The following is a 16,843-nucleotide window of genomic DNA, read 5'->3' on the forward strand; positions in this document are numbered from 1 at the left end:
GAAGAATTTTCTATCACAAGCAGAAATATTTGGTTTTCCACAATAATTATCAGGACACAATTCATACATGCCCGCTGTGCTTTGGTTTGTACAGTATTTAAAAATAAATCAAAATAAAGATAATAAAAATGATTTGCCTATAGAAGAATTCAACTATATTGTCTTTTTTCCTCCTACAGCTTTTGAGGGAGATTACTGGTCCCACTTTTTTCTCCAAAAACAGAAAGAAACCTTGCAAAGAAGTAAGTATCTGACATGTTATTTCATGTTCATGTTGCAGCTCTGAGTAATGGCTCTATTCAGCATCAGTTCAATATTGCAGAAGACTTTGTAGAAAACATACTAAAAATAAATTCTTGCCTCAAGGAGAATTGGTTTTAAAGGATTAATTTTAGAAATTGTAAATGAGGAGTTTTGCCTATTAAAGGGTGGTATTGTGTTTTGTCTGGCTGTGGTAAGTTTTACACTAACTGGAAAATGCTTTTGTCTACCATGCTGCCACGTTTTTGATGCCACAGGGCAGAAGAGATATGAGCAGTTACAGTAACTTTCAACTGGTGGGATCCAAATTGAGAAATTTAGAATTTAAAAAATCATTTTTGTGATCCATTTGGTTTTCCTTCCTGCAGATCACGGTCTAATAATATTATATAAGAGTTTGGGGAATTGATTCTTTTGAATCATTTCCAAAATCCAGGAAGGAAAGTTGATTCTATATATAGATTTTTTTGAAGATTACTTTAAAGATTACAGATTGCCCTTGTAAATAAATATGGTGTGGGAACAGAATATGGAATAGTTCTTCCTCACTCTTATATCCAAGCAAGGAAGACAGTCTAGATATAGCTCCCCTTCAGCATCCAACTGTAACTATTGTTGCCACAAGTCCTGATAATTTCCCAGAAGTTCTCTCTCAGCTGTGAAGAAAGTTTGTCTGCATGCATCTTATTCTGTAATCAAAGTTGACTCCAGCTGCCTACTTACTGCTAATTTGTGCTAGTCCTTCTGAGTGTAAGAAATACAAAAAGACGATAAAATACTCTTACTAAAAGTGAAAAATTAGCATTACCACTCCAAATTGCTAAAAAAGGTTAGCTACCAGAAGTACTACTAGAGCAGTCAATATAATTGTTTGTTTATAATTAATACCATAATTTATAATTTACATTATAATTCATAATTAAAATGGTAACAAAAAATTATATAAAGTACAAATCTTACTATGATTGGCATTTTTTTAGGCAGAAGTAGCAAACAAAGAATGGCTTATGTTATGTGTATGCTCTTCAGCTTAAGCATGGAAAGGCTACAGGAAGAGCTTCATTAGTTTATGTTAAAGGGAAAAGTAGATAAATGCATCCCATTAGAAGAATTCAGCAACTCATCTCTGTGTTCTGTCAGCTCTTAAAACCAGAGGAAATGTGGGGCACAGATACACAGAAATTAAACGAAAACCTCGAGACATCACTTAATTAAAAACTACTCAACAGACAAATAACTGTCATCTGATTTTAAATTTTCCTGAATTATTCATCCTCCCATTTGTTACTTTTTTAAAAAATAGGATTGAAGTAACAACAAATAAACTGCATTCTGAAGGCACTCTGTATTCATAGAAATGGACACCTATTGCACTCTGACCATAATCATTCCCTGGCATCCTCTGAAAAAGCTGGGGTTTTCTGGTCATATCTGTTAAGCACAACATTGAGCCGGCTAGGTTTGGACATGAAGGATCAACGATAACAATTAGCCGATTCCTATTTTCCAGTTAGACGTTCTGGACAGCCCAGAAGTATGGAAGAGGAGTACTTTGTGTCAACAGGTAACAGCTCACTGGAAAACAGTTTTTTCTGCAGAATAAAAACAGCAGTATTCTCCAAACATTACATCGCTCTTAAAGAGCAAAAATATGTTTCAGCTTTAAAATAATCAATATAAATTGCAGGTAGACATTGCTAACCTTACTTGATAGTTTCTGCTTCTAAGATACAGTCTAAAACATTGAGCTTCGTAAAACTAGATAAACAAAATCATTGAACAATGACAAGCAATGATGTAAGACTGGAAATAGATAAAAAATGATGATTTTACTTACTTCAGTTGTTTTATCAGCTTCAGAGGGACTGTTCAAATGCTCTAAGTAGGTATAGAAACGTCTGTAACATCAAATGCTGGAGTTGTATCTCTTTTCATGATTCATTTCAACTTCCTAATATCTGTCCTTTCAGTCAAGAAGCGATTGTTAAAAATGATACGTGGTTAAAACATTCCCTATATTTGCAATGTTGGTTTGAACTTTGCCACATAAACACAGAACTAAAATAGTGGGGACTTAAAAGTGGAGTTTTGAAGGCTGTCTTTGGATACTCATGATCTGACTGTGCGGGGAATTCATGACAGTTAGATAGGCACAGATAGCCCCATAAATGTTGTATCTGGGATGCTAAGGTATCTCTTCAGTAGCAAGTTGTTACTTTTACTAACAGATTGAGTAGACTGGAACAAAGTAGTTAACATTGAAATCACCCAACGAAATGCAAGGGTGTTTCTCAAAGCAAAAAGGAAGAAAAGGAGCTCTCCTGCTTACAGTAAATAAAAGAGTATTGCTCTTACTCCAACTGTTGTTTGACTTCCTGAGTAGAAGTAAAATTTTAAGGTTACAAAAACATCTCTAGAATGTTGTTCACATGATTAATTAATCAGAAACTTATCAGATTTTCCTGTTATCTGTGTTTGAATTGGCAATGAGAATGGATAAATGCACTGTAAGTAGGCCTAAATCCATTTTTCTCATTTATAGTTTTGAGCAAGGATTCCTGTTCTACCTGGGGCGGAGGGCATTTTTCAACTTTTGATAAATATCAGTATGACTTCACTGGGACTTGCAACTATATCTTTGCAACTGTATGTGATGAATCCAGTCCAGACTTCAACATTCAGTTCCGCCGCGGGCTGGACAAAAAAATTGCAAGGATCATTATTGAACTGGGTCCTTCTGTCATCATTGTTGAGAAAGACAGCATTTCTGTCAGGAGTGTCGGGTAAGATTCTGAGCTGAAAGGGAGAAAATATGTCAAAAAAGCAAGAGGCAGTTTCAACAAAGTAGCCTACTTTGTGTCAAAAGTGAATTAACAAAAAATTAACATAGAAGTTAACACTAACTAACTAACTAACTAACTAACTAAACTTCTCCAACCAAAACAGTTCTCATATTGAAACTACAGTCTGCTAGGTGATACTGGTATGCTTACAATAGTTTAAATCTCCTCCACAAGTGCTGCTAAAGATTATACACTTTAGAAGGTACTGAAAATTTTCAGTTCCTGCATTATGCTTAAAGCTTATTTGATTTGAGACTTGGTAACTCTGAGCCCTCTGTACTAAAGGTAACACATCTAGTGTAGAAGAGAAACTCTGAAGTATTCAAGAAACTGAGAAACACTGGAGGGGCTTACATTATCCAAGTATTATGATTTTCAGAAAACAGCTGTTTTACTGAAGAAATGAAACCAAAGTTTCCCATCCGTTCTATCTCAGTCATTCTCCAAAAGCCAAGATTGATCTGGTGTTGGTGTTGCTGATAGCTCTGTTTCAGGTGGAAGCTTGGCCTGGTTAACCATACAAGGTCCCACCTAAACAACATTTCTGTGATTGTATACATGTTTATTGAGCACTTAGAAAAATACCTCAGTTCTTTAATGTTGTTGCTTTACAGTGTTAAAATTCATCTGCAAGGCTGAAAACTTCCTACAGTATTCCCTTTGTGAGTTTCTTTGACTTGTCAGTCTTTGTTCTTAGCAGTTGACAGGCTATATAGTCTGTAGTTCTTCAGGAGAACCAACATTACTTCTACTTACATAGACCATGCATTGTTTTCAAATGTATATCTTTGCCCTAATAATACCAAATCAAGTGAAGATACAGAATCCTACAAAAATAGTATCAGTAGTATAATACATGTAATCATATCTTGGTGATTCTTCCATGAAACAGCTGATACTGATTTCAGTATCTACTGATACAGTAGAAACAATGCATCTCAAAATATTATAGTTACAAAGGAGAAAAATTCTACTTCATAAGTACTAAGATTGCAGTGTGTTTTATGTCTAAAAAAAAGACAGCTAATACCCACATAACAGTGATATGAGAAGCTCAGTTTGTCTTCTCCCTCGTCACAGTGTCATCAAGCTGCCTTATGCCAGCAATGGAATTCAAATAGCACCTTATGGGCGCAGTGTCCGCCTTGTTGCCAAGCTGATGGAGATGGAACTAGTTGTCATGTGGAACAATGAGGACTACCTCATGGTTAGTAAAATGCTCTCATGAAGCAGAAAATAAAACTCTCACTGACTTACTGGACTGACAGTTTTTAGATATAATTGGAGCTCTTTGGATGTGCTTACTGTTTGGGTATTTATTCTATTTCTTGTTTCATCCATTAACCTTCTTGCTTTTTATACCTACATGTTTCTTTAAATTCCAGCATTGGTTGTTATCTGAAGCAACTGATGTTGAGATCTATGGATGTTTTCTTGCACTCTATGCTTTCCTGAGGCTATTTCAGCAGCATAATACAATATGTTCCAGCACATGCTATATTTTACGTGCAGTCCAATTATTTCCTGCAATTTAAGATTTTCAGAATAATTTATTGATTGTAATCAGAAGCAATGTTACCAGTTCACTATCTAAAGCAATAAACAAATGAATAACCTTTCTCTGAAAGTAGATTTTCTTCTTGTAACATTGAATTTCCTAAGAGAACAATCCTGAAATACATGCTTTGTCAACAAAGTTACAAAAGGAAACAGCAGCTTTTTATTTCTATTTCTCCAGCTCCTTACAGTATTAGCCTCACTCAGTTAACTGCAAATCTCTTAGAATCTTGTTTTTTCACTGAATAAGAAAAAAAAACAGAACACTCAGTACATGCTGATAAGGAAAGCAAGTTACTAATTTCAGAACTCTTCATCCAGTCAAGTCAATGATATTAATGAGAAGGAACTCCTTTAAATGGGTTCTTGAACTGAATTTGTTTGAGAAGTAGTAGTGTGCAGATCATTTTAGTTAGGGTGATTCTTTTGTATGTTTCCTTTGATTTTATTTTAGGTTTTGACTGAAAAAAAATACATGGGGAAGACCTGTGGAATGTGTGGAAATTATGATGGCTATGAACTAAATGACTTTGTGAGTGAAGGTAAGATCTAATGGCAGATCACATGGAAGGAGATCTAATCAAACAAAGTCAAGGCAGAATTTAATTCTTTAATTGCTGTGACTGTTCAGTTTTAAAGTTGAGTAGAGCAGCACTATACGTCACCAACAAACCTATCTGTCATACAATTATGCTATGCCTAATTATTCGCTGTGGCAATAATGTTATAGGTTCCTCAAACAAGTGATAAGATTTTAGAGTCAAGCAGTAAGAATCATGTTTTCTCACCTAACTTGCAGAACATCCAAGGTTTGTTCTTAGCAAGGTGCAGTGAGTGAGATGACTGCATTAGACAGAAGCAAGAACGAGGCTCTAATAAAAAGAACACAGTGGACAAGAATATTAAAAAGTAGTTTGTCCAGTAAATATGAAACTTTGGAAAAAAAAACTCATTGGTGCTGAGAATTTGGCATCAGCCCTATTTGTGATACAGGGAGTGCCCATCACTCTAACCTGGTCTATTGGAGTGGTATTCATGAGCAGTTGGAGCTCAATGCCCACGGACCTCTTAAGAACACATCCTCTAGAGTTTTTTTTAATCTGATAACAATTCTGTATACCAAGGCCAATCCACTATGCAAACCAAATTGCACTAGGAATGATAGGAATGATTTGCTTCAGAAGCACACTGCTAATCTGAACTACAAGGCTAGTGTGAAAACACTGAATTGCACCATGAACTGATTCTGAAAATTATTTCAGAATAATTTTTCCAAATGCTATATTCTCTACGCAGCAAAGAGCTATGAAAAGGCTTCAATATTTTTTAGACCGCGATGAGTAAAACCATGTATGTAGGGGAAAACAAGAGTGCAGGATAGGATGAGGAAGCATGAATTAGCCTCTGGTACAAAATTTAATCTCTGGTAGAAAAAAAAAAAAACAGCAGTAGCTGCTATCTGGTGAGGTATTTGATGTGATAGATTAGGTAACAACCCACAGATGATAGAGGTTGTAAAACTAAGTTTAACTGAACAGATTACAGGCAGAGGGCAAAATAACTAGTTGTTATCAGGAAACTAGGTTTAACAGCAACTTTTATAGTCAAGGAATAGAATCTGAATTTTACTCCATCACAGCAACAATTAAATGAACCCATGTTTTTTTTTCCTGACAAATTATAACCCTTCAATTTACAGGTAAATTACTGGATACATACAAGTTTGCTGCATTACAAAAAATGGATGATCCATCAGAGATCTGTCTGTCTGAGGAGATATCAATTCCTTCCATTCCTCACAAAAAATACGTAAGAAAGATCTTGAATTTTCTGCAGCGAGATAGACATAGTGGAAGAGAGGCTATGGTTTCACAAATCCACTTTCAAGAAAATAGTTTTTAAAGTTGTATAACATGATACAAGAAAGAAGAGTTCTTTGCAACAAAATACATTTTGAAAAAGGCTCAGGTACTTTTGAATCAGGATTTGTGTCATTCATATAAATATACCAATAGCTCACAGCCTTCTGAAAATTGATGCAGGTCATCACAGGAAATTCATGGAGCTTTAATGAACTTGGTATGAAACAACTAACAACCTGAAATTGTAAGCTGTACAAACTTGAAGACATTCAGAAAAACTTTCAATATATTGCCAGATAACAGCATTTACAATACAGTCATCCACTGTCTGTTGCTATCGCTTCCAGTCCTAGATGGAAAGAAAATCAACGTACCTGAAACATGATGCATCCATATTTACATGTTTGACCAAAGGCAGGCATTTAGTAGCATCAAAGAACAACAGAGCTTCCATTTCTTCGAATCTGCAGATATAAGAATTAAATCATTCTTAGAATGATCTTCTTGTTTCATCAGGGAAAGTCAAATCATAATTTCCACAGTGAATAGGCATTTCTCTGGGTCCTGTGAGAAGGATTTGTGAAGAGACTTGTAAATATTACTTGTATTCACACTGAAAAAAAATATTTTGATCTGGTGGAGAATTTCTGTTGGCTGGGAGGTTTAAGTTCTTTACATTCTCTTTGCTTTGTTATACTTCAGTAGGCAACATTAAATATCAAATGCATGCCCAAAGGGGAATGCATGTTGATATATCAACGTAGTGATATTTGTCCAGGAACACGTCCCTCTCCCTAATGAATCACCATGAGATAACATATTCCCTCTCTGTGATGTTCTCAACCATTCACAGGGAGATTGATGGCACTAAAATAATGGCTACTGTTCAACTTACGAAGAAGTGGAACTCGTTCCATGCCTATTACTAAGCAAAGGAAAGAAAAAAGCCAACAAGAAAATCATAAATAGCAGAGATTTCCTTTTCTGGTTTTCAGATGAGGAAAATACTACTAGGATCATTTGTTTCCCTTTTTTATTTAGGCCGTGATCTGCTCTCAGCTGCTTAACCTGGTGTCACCAACCTGCAGTGTTCCAAAAGATGGGTTTGTCACTCGTTGTCAGCTTGATATGCAGGACTGCAGTGAGCCAGGACAAAAGAACTGTACTTGCTCTACACTGTCAGAGTATTCAAGGCAATGTGCTATGTCTCATCAAGTGGTGTTCAACTGGAGGACTGAAAACTTCTGCTGTAAGTTCAGATGTTTTATTCATATGAATTGCATTTAATCTCGGCCATGGGTAATAAATTGATAAAAATGAAATGCTTCAATGGGAACATATTTCTTTTTACTCATGGAAAACTCAGTTAACTTGAAAAAATCTTTGAGATTGGCTACCGTATAGATTTTAGCATAAAAGTAGTGAAATCCCTCTTCTAGTTTCAAGGCCTTGTATCATTTCACCCTACCTCCATCTCAATCTCCTGTGTTGTATTCTTCTGTTCTTTTCATCTTCATATGCACTGGAAATGCTCTTTTTTTTTTCTATTTACTGATGAAATTTTTTCAGTCTTTCCTCATACATACTGAAAGCTTTCTCTTCTAATTTCCATTACTATCCCCAAATCTTTTCATTTACACTTCTTTCTAAAGTAATTTTTCTTCTTCTCCAACGTTACCCCTCTTACATAAATTGTTAACCCATTTTATTTTTCGGTTGGTTCTCAATTGATTTTAATCCTTCAAAAGAGTCAGTTTCTACAAAATGCCCTGTGGACTTTATAAATATTAGTAAGGCACAATATGCACTCACAGAACTATATTATTAATTCTTAATAATCAGAGTGAAACAATAGCAAAGTCTTCTCCAAATCATAGCAGTTTTCATGCTGAGTACTGGGGCAGGGTAAGAGACTATTTATGATAGTTTTCACAACATCTTCTCCATCCCCTGTTGTAGATGAGAGATTCTTCTGTTTACACTTTAAAAACCTTAACACTTTGCACTTCTGGTTGTTGCAGCTGTGGGGAAATGTTCTGCTAATCAAATCTACGAGGAATGTGGTTCTCCGTGTATTAAAACCTGCTCCAACCCTGAGTACAGCTGTTCCAGTCACTGTACCTATGGTTGCTTTTGTCCAGAAGGTATCATCTCTGTTTTCATCATATCCTTAATGATCCATAGAAATACTTCTGGTGTAGACCTAGTCAAGTGGAGTAGTATTCTTACACAATGAAACAGAGGTGCATTCCAGGGCATCGTGCTGCTAGAACTGCCATTTCTCATGTAACAAAACGCAACCAGTGTCACTATCATAAAAGACCCTTGGTTACTATTTGCTAGAAGGTAGTTGAGAAAGCATTTTCCTTACAACTCTATAGCATGTGATGGGATAATTATAAGCTGCTTTCTTATATTTCTATACTATAATGTAAATAGATTAAGATTTAATTCATTTCCTTTGCTAAACAAGTATCTATCCTTTTAGAGCACCAGCAAAAGGTAGTATACCTCTGAAAAGTTCTGCAATATTAGAAGAATTCTGTAAAACCCCTTTAGAATAGTTCAAGGCTAACATGCTTAGAAAAACTGTAATTAAAAAACCATTCTCATCCACCAGTTTTATCTTCGGCAGGAATCTTTCTTAATGACATCTGGTTTCGGAAAGAATGTAATTTATTAGTGCTAAGTGAATACTAAAATATACTTCTGATTTTTGTCTTCTGTGGCAGGAACAGTTCTTGATGACATCTCAAAGAATCGCACATGTGTTCACCTTGAGCAGTGCCCATGTACACTGAATGGGGAAACATACGCTCCTGGTGATACAATGAAAGCAGCGTGTAGAACTTGGTGAGTAGCAACAGGTTCTTTAGAGGATGGCGAGCATCTTTATCAAGTAACTTGACAATTTAGCCTAGCTTTCCTGAGGGCAGCTAAAAATGTGTCATATTGTCTCTGAGGTCACACTCTTTGAGTGCTAAAAAACAATACATTTTTAACTAAATTAACATGTGCACGTCTTATTTCTTGATTCATCTCGTGTAGAAATATAAATGTTCTTTCAGATCACGCAAAGCAATAATTTTTTTTTTTTTAATCTTTTCTAGTAAAATGAAGGCAAAATTAGAATAAAGCAAATATTTATAATTTCTTTCTGGCAGTCTCAGCAGTCCAAATTACCAAATCAGTCCTGAAAACCACGTTTGAATTCTGTAACAGAAAATAACTACAGAAGACAATAGTTTTTAATTTTTAAAGTATTATAGCTGTAGAATAATTGTATACTGTTAATTTGCTATCATCATTCTGATAAATAAAAAAATAACATAAACAGTCCTCAGAACTGTAACAGTGAACTCACTTTTTATGGATAATATGCTCAGCAGAGATTATGACAATCCATGGAAGAGTTCAGCAACTTCAAGAGGAACAACTTCAGCTCATGCACAAACACGCAGAAGATCAAAGCATGGAAGTTAAGGCAAAAAGTGATACAAGTGATATTTTCCACCACTAATAAGTAGTTGACATGTTAGAATGAAGATGAAGACATTTCAGAACAGTAGAAATAAAAGTAAATATTATATGTGTTACATTGTGTATAGTAACCAATTTGCCAAGTTGATCAGCTGCAGAAAAACTCCCAGACAGGAGGATCAAATCATCTTTTCTGATAAATAATCACTTGGAATGAGAATAACCTTACACAGAATTTCTTGTTTTCCTCAGTAAATGTACAATGGGTCAATGGAATTGCAAAGAGTTGCCCTGCCCTGGAAGGTGCTCATTGGAAGGAGGCTCCTTTGTTACCACATTTGATTCTAGATCATACAGATTTCATGGAGTTTGCACTTACATTCTTATGAAGGTAATTTCCTGAAATCTAGAGAGACACAAAATCAAATGGATGAATGTCTGTCTTCAATTTCCTCTTAGAACACAAGCTGAGGTCTTCCAATACTATGCATTTATTTCACAAATAATTTTTACTCTAACAGACATGCGTTTGCATTATTTTCCTCCAGAGTTCCAGCCTGCCACACAATGGAACCCTAATGGCTATTTATGAAAAGTCTGGTTATTCTCATTCTGAGACATCGCTTAGTGCTATAATTTACCTGTCTACAAAGGTGAGCATTCCCTCCACAGTTTCTATCCAGCTTTTCATTAATCAGGCTAGCAGAATAAATATTTTAAGTCTGAGCAGATAAAGCATGGGAAATAGATGCTGTACTATACATATATATATGTATACTTATGAAGTTAGGAGTGCTGTGCAGAAGACTACAGCATTTTTGAAATGAAAACTGAAGACAGTATGGGAATGCAAGAAAAAGCTTGAATCAGTCTTTTCCTGTTGTATAGGTCATTGAGAATATAGTTGCTTAAATTGAAGAAAATATAAATATCACCAGTACAAATGTTTACTTTGGATTCCATGTCCTTTTCATACAGGACAAAATTGTGATTTCTCAGAATGAATTCCTTACTGATGATGATGAACTTAAGCGGCTACCTTACAAATCAGGTAAAGAAATGAAAATATATGCACAGTCTAAATTATATATTATATATTATTATATATTATATATTATTATCTATATATATTATATATTATATTATATATCTATAATTGAATTATGTTACATAGTATAATACATAATACTGTTTTATGTCATGAAATCCAACATCTTTAATCTCGCTATTGCCAGTAACAGTCAACAGGTTTTATAGGAAAATTATAATCTTTTCCAGTTCATCTGTCCCTTTGTGGAAACTTGAATGTGGAAGGAAAAGATGTGTAAACAGAGTGCTTAAACATTTGTATATACATTAAAATCACTACTTACACAGTATTCCTATGCTTGAATATCTCTGTTTTAAAATCTTCTTCTTCTTTTAGGAGACATCACTATTTTCAAACAATCCTCGATGTTCATTCAAATGCATACAGAATTTGGTCTGGAACTCATTGTTCAAACATCACCTGTGTTCCAGGCCTATGTTAAAGTCAGTTCACAATTCCAAGGCAGAACCCTAGGTAAGAAATCTAGTCTCCATGAAAAGGAGACAACTCAGAGAGTGTAATTTTGAAAGCTTAGTACTCATCCTACAAGACATATTTTTTTTCAATCTGGATTCAACAAAGGAAAACCAACAAAAATAGCTGCTTTGGAAAACAGATAAGCTAAGAATTTCATTTCTGTAATAACTTTAAAAATCATCAATGGAATTTGATAGGTGGCATTTTTTTATGCGAAATACAAAACTGTTGTTTAGAATTGGGCACATGTGAATCTTATGAAGTTCAAAGCCCAAGTGCAAGGTCCTGCATCAGGGTCAAGGCAATCCCAAACATCAGTACAGACTGAATGACAAATAAATTGAGAGTAGCCCTGCAGAATAGGACTTAGGAGTACTGTTGGATGAAAAACTCAGCGTGAGCCAGCAGTGTGCACTTGCAGTCCAGAAAGCCAATTGTATCCTGGGCTGCATCAAAAGAGCAGTGCTAGCAGGTCACCTCCCAGAGAGGAGGCGATTCTCCCCCACTACTCCTCTCTTAGGAGACCCTGCCTGAAGTACTACATCCAGGTTTGGGATCCTCAGCAGAAAAGAGATGCAGACATATTAGAGCAAGTTCAGAGGAAGGCCACTAAATTGGTGGCTAGAGCACCTTTCCTATGAAGAGAGGCTAATAGCATTGAGATTGTTTAGCCTGGAAAGAGAAGGGTGTTACTGCAGCCTTTCTGAACATAAAGGAGACCTACAAAAATATGAGGAGAGACTCATTGCCAGCATGTGTAGTCTTATGAAGAAGTGGAACTGTTCCATGCCAGGGGTAATGGTTTTAAACTAAAAGAGTAGATTTAGATTAGGCATTAGAAATAATTAATTACTCTGAAGATAGTTAGGATACTGAGGCAGGTTTCTCAGAGAGACTGTGGATATCTCCTCCCTGAAAGTGTTTAAGTTTAGGTTCAATGTGACTTTGAGTAACTTTATCTAGAGAAAGATATCCCAGCCCATGGAAGGGGGATTGGAACTAGCTGATCTTTGAAGACTCCTTCCAATCCAAACCATTCTATGACTCTATGATCTCTTTTTTGTATGCCTTTTTCAGTATGCGTTGTGAAGGGCAGTGAAGGGCCAATTAATTATCCTGTGTGATCACTACATCTTGGAGCACATAGAGTTTTGAATACAAAGCAAGTTCACTGTACATACAGTGAGTCATTCATGAATACAAAAACTTCTCAGCTTATAAGTATCAGACAGAGGCATCTATTTTTACTGTGCAGCAACTTTAAATGCAAAGGCATATCCTGTATTTTAGTTATCTATTGGGAATTAGAGATGCTTTGGACGTTAAAAATGTCTAAATGTATACTCTTGATTTACAGATTTACATACAAAAGAAAAGACCCAGCTTCAAAATATTTCACATCTTTTATCTAACTTGTGACCACTGAAAATGCGTTTTTCTCCAGAAGTAGGACATAGAAATTTTGTGTGAATGGATATCATTGAATACAAGTGGATAATCTTAACCTCAGAAGGCAGAGAGAAGCTCAGTGACTGCACACATAATTAAGATTCTCTGGCTATTTGACCTATTCATATTGATTGACACTCCATCTGAAACTTCTAACACAATTTTCTTACTATTGTAAAAGAATGAAATATAGACCATTGTGTATATTTTTTAATGTTCATCACTCGCATTTCTGATATTATTAGGTTTGTGTGGTAATTACAATGGAGACACTACAGATGACTTCATGACTAGTATGGATATCACTGAAGGAACAGCTTCCCTATTTGTAGATTCCTGGAGAGCAGGAAATTGCCTTCCTGCGATGGAGAGAGAGACTGACCCTTGTGCTTTGAGTCAGCTGAACAGTAAGTAGATGATCCTGTCGTAACTGATCTCTGCTGCTAGCTTCATCTGCCACTTCCATAAGTCCAAAGAGTATTGAGAGAACCACAGACTGAGATGATTGAATTGACTGAAAATCAAAAATTCAGTCACCAAGATATTTCTCATTTCTAGAGTATACATCTTGTGAAAATTTATCAGATCCTGTATTAGAGGTCTGGGATTAAAGTGATGAATGAGAACTTTCATTGATTTTTCCAATGAAACTGTAATTTCTGTGGATGTCTTAGAATGTCAGCAGTGATGCAACTGAAATCCAGGTCCCTACAGCTATCAGTATTAAAAGGTGCCCAAATGAGCTATTAGAACTATGATATTGTCTTGCAAGACATATTAAGTTGTCCTTTTACTTCATCCATCATTGCCAACATCTCAGCTAGAATAGTGTGTATAATTTTGCTGTTAGAAAACAAAATTACAGTTTGACAAAAGCAGTACCAGCTATAGGGAGAGAGTTCTGAGAAGGCTGGAAAGAATATCCTGTGGTCTAGAATTTGTGACCAATTGTGAAATGGGACAAATGCACTAAAAGGGAGAATTCAACTGGAAGAAAAATGAATGGAGATTTAGTAGTCCCCAGATCTGCTAAAATGGAAGTAGTAGCACCCTCCACACCACTGTTAGAAAGGATAAAATACAATCTGAAATACATTCAATTTTTCTGTTAGATACAGTTTCTAATTATGGGCGTAATACTGCTTATAATGACTTGATGGTTTAACTTTATGATCTTGAAGGTTTTCTCCAATCTAACAATTTTATGATAATGAAGCATTCGAACAGATTGCCCGGAATGTTAAGAAATCTCTATTATTGCAGGTCTTCAGCAATAGTTAGTCAGATGTTAGTCAATGCTAACATAAGCATTTGTGGTATTTCTTTGACAGGCTTGTAAACTAAGAGATCTCTTGTAAACTTTGAGATCTCTTCCAAGCCTCTAATTTCACAATTGGCAGAGCAAAATCTCCTCCTAATTTTCACTGCTATTTTATGTTCATGACTTTGTTTTACTTAGAAATATCTGCTGAGACTCATTGCTCCATTCTAACGAAGAAGGGTACAGTGTTTGAGAAATGCCATGCTGTGGTAAACCCTACTCCTTTCTACAAGGTAGGAAATTAAGATAGATGGAATACAGAGGAAGCACAAAGATAGACTAGACAGAGCTCGTATACAGTACGCCTTTCATTTGGATCAGCAATGCATAGAAGCTAAGAAACAAGCATGTTCTTTTTAAATAAACCTCCACTATAATGGAAGTCTACTTGGCCTTATGCTACCAGTCCTATCCCTAGAATTCCATGGACCATGCTTTCAGACATATCATTTGACTTTGGGGTGGTCTTATGCAAAGCCAAGAGGTGGACTCCATGATCACCGTGGGTCCCTTCCAATTCAGATTTTTTTATAATTCTAAGAATGAGAAAATATTTTTGCTCGTGCTGCAATTTTCCTTTTCAGAAATGTTAACTACGCAAAATATTAGCTTTCCCTGCTGCATAATTGAATTTCTTCTATTTGCCAATCTCCATGAAACATTTTGAAAATTAAAAATGGAAAGCATTGAATAAACTAAATCTTTTCAGTACTAAGCATATTTTACTATCTATCAGGAAATTAATCCGATCATTTTCATCTGTTTTAGTTATGCAGAACTACGTATTTTGCTTCACTTACCTCAGTACTGTTCAGTACATTTAGTATTTCCAAATGCCTGCTCCCAGTAACAGAATAGTTCTCTTGTGTTGGGTTTCAGAGATGTGTCTACCAAGCCTGTAATTATGAAGAGACCTTTCCTTATATTTGCTCTGCTCTGGGATCATATGCACGAACATGCAGTGCAATGGGTTTAATCCTTGAGAACTGGAGAAACAGTATGGACAATTGCAGTAAGTAATTCAACCAATGCATTTCTGCTACAGATCTACTAGAAAATGCCCAGATTTGCTTCACCCGTTATAAAAACTGAACAAGAATGATACAATATTTTATAACTACATTAGCCATTAGAAAATAACTACTTATTACTTGAGAAGACCAACTAGCATGTATAAATGCCACATTCACATGAACTGATGGCTTTTAGAATTGTGTAAAAATATTTCTGCATAGTTTCCCCTGGTATTATTTCATTCCGATATACAAAGAGGCAGTAAGATGTTATATAACCTTCAAAAACTTCCAAGCAGCCATATTAAGATTTGCTCTGAAATATTGTTTACTACAGCTCCACATCCTCAGGAAAAAAAAGCAATAGCTAGCCTTAAGTATTGAAGTTATGGACAGAATATATGCAGTACATTACTGTGAGCCCAGTTATCTTTCATAGGGAAAAAGACAAGGAAATGAAGTTCAACATACACTCTCCTCTTGTTTTACAGCCATTACTTGTACTGGCAATCAAACATTCAGCTACAACACTCAGGCATGTGAAAGGACATGCTTGTCACTCTCCAACCCAACCCTGGAATGTCACCCAACTGACATCCCAATTGAAGGCTGCCATTGTCCTAAAGGGATGTATCTGAACCACAAGAATGAATGCGTTCGTAAATCCCATTGTCCCTGCTATTTAGAAGATAGGAAGTACATCTTACCTGATCAGTCAACAATGACTGGTGGCATAACCTGGTAGGTGTATCGGATTTAAAGATGAACAAATACAAAATGAAGAAGTGTCTTCAAGTGTCTCTGCTGTGGGCTAACCATAGTAGGAAGCTGAGCATCACACAGCCTCTCACTCACTCTTCCTCAGCAGGATGAGGAAGACAGAAGGGCAAAAGCAAGAAAATTCGTGGGTCACTATAAAGACAGTTTAATAACTTTCTTTGTTTTTAATACGTAAAAATAAACTTTCTTAATAAGCAGAGTGGTGAGCACAAAGCAAAATAAGGATTCATTTACTGCTTCTCAGCAGGCAGATATTTAGCCATTTCCAGGAAAGCAGGGCTTTTTCTGATTACTTGAGAAGATAAGTGCTGTAACACCAAGTGACTACCCTTTTTCTTCTTTCTCCCAGATGTGTTGCTGAGCACAATGTCATGTGGTATGGAATGGCCTTTTGGGGTCAGTTGCCCCAGCTGTGGCTCCTTCCAACGTCTTATGCATCTCCAGCTTATTTGCTGGTGGGGTGGCATGACAAGAAAAGGCAGCTTTGAGATTATTCAACAACAGCCAAAACATTTGTTTATCAATGCTATCTTGATCAAAAATCCAAAATATTTCACTGTGTAACTACCATGAAGAAAATTAACTGCCTCCTAACTAAAACCAGTGCAGTCTCCACTATTTTAATAGCAAAAAATTGTTAAGATCTTTTTGCCACTTCCTAAAGCACAAAAATTCTTAAACAGAAAACATCTGACTAATCTTATGCTTGG

At 35.8% G+C, this 16,843-nt stretch overlaps 1 protein-coding gene across 1 annotated transcript in view; it reads left to right on the top strand.

Moving 5' to 3' along the window:
- Positions 1-1,797: 1,797 nt before the first annotated feature.
- The window catches only part of MUC6 (mucin 6, oligomeric mucus/gel-forming), a 29,050-nt gene continuing 14,004 nt past the window's right edge, over positions 1,798-16,843 (top strand). Inside the window, exons 1-16 of the mRNA XM_042815067.1 lie at positions 1,798-1,825; positions 2,804-3,044; positions 4,185-4,311; positions 5,116-5,203; positions 6,361-6,470; positions 7,565-7,772; positions 8,545-8,667; positions 9,256-9,376; positions 10,256-10,394; positions 10,552-10,656; positions 10,982-11,054; positions 11,430-11,567; positions 13,265-13,426; positions 14,479-14,573; positions 15,220-15,352; positions 15,845-16,094. Of these exons, the coding sequence (XP_042671001.1) occupies positions 1,798-1,825; positions 2,804-3,044; positions 4,185-4,311; positions 5,116-5,203; positions 6,361-6,470; positions 7,565-7,772; positions 8,545-8,667; positions 9,256-9,376; positions 10,256-10,394; positions 10,552-10,656; positions 10,982-11,054; positions 11,430-11,567; positions 13,265-13,426; positions 14,479-14,573; positions 15,220-15,352; positions 15,845-16,094 (2,141 nt within the window). The remainder of the gene's footprint in view (positions 1,826-2,803; positions 3,045-4,184; positions 4,312-5,115; positions 5,204-6,360; positions 6,471-7,564; positions 7,773-8,544; positions 8,668-9,255; positions 9,377-10,255; positions 10,395-10,551; positions 10,657-10,981; positions 11,055-11,429; positions 11,568-13,264; positions 13,427-14,478; positions 14,574-15,219; positions 15,353-15,844; positions 16,095-16,843) is intronic.

This window comes from Centrocercus urophasianus, unplaced genomic scaffold (assembly GCF_019232065.1).
Source record: "Centrocercus urophasianus isolate 14NV4802_14NV808 unplaced genomic scaffold, USGS_Curo_1.0 seq_14, whole genome shotgun sequence".
Classification (NCBI taxonomy): domain Eukaryota; kingdom Metazoa; phylum Chordata; class Aves; order Galliformes; family Phasianidae; genus Centrocercus; species Centrocercus urophasianus.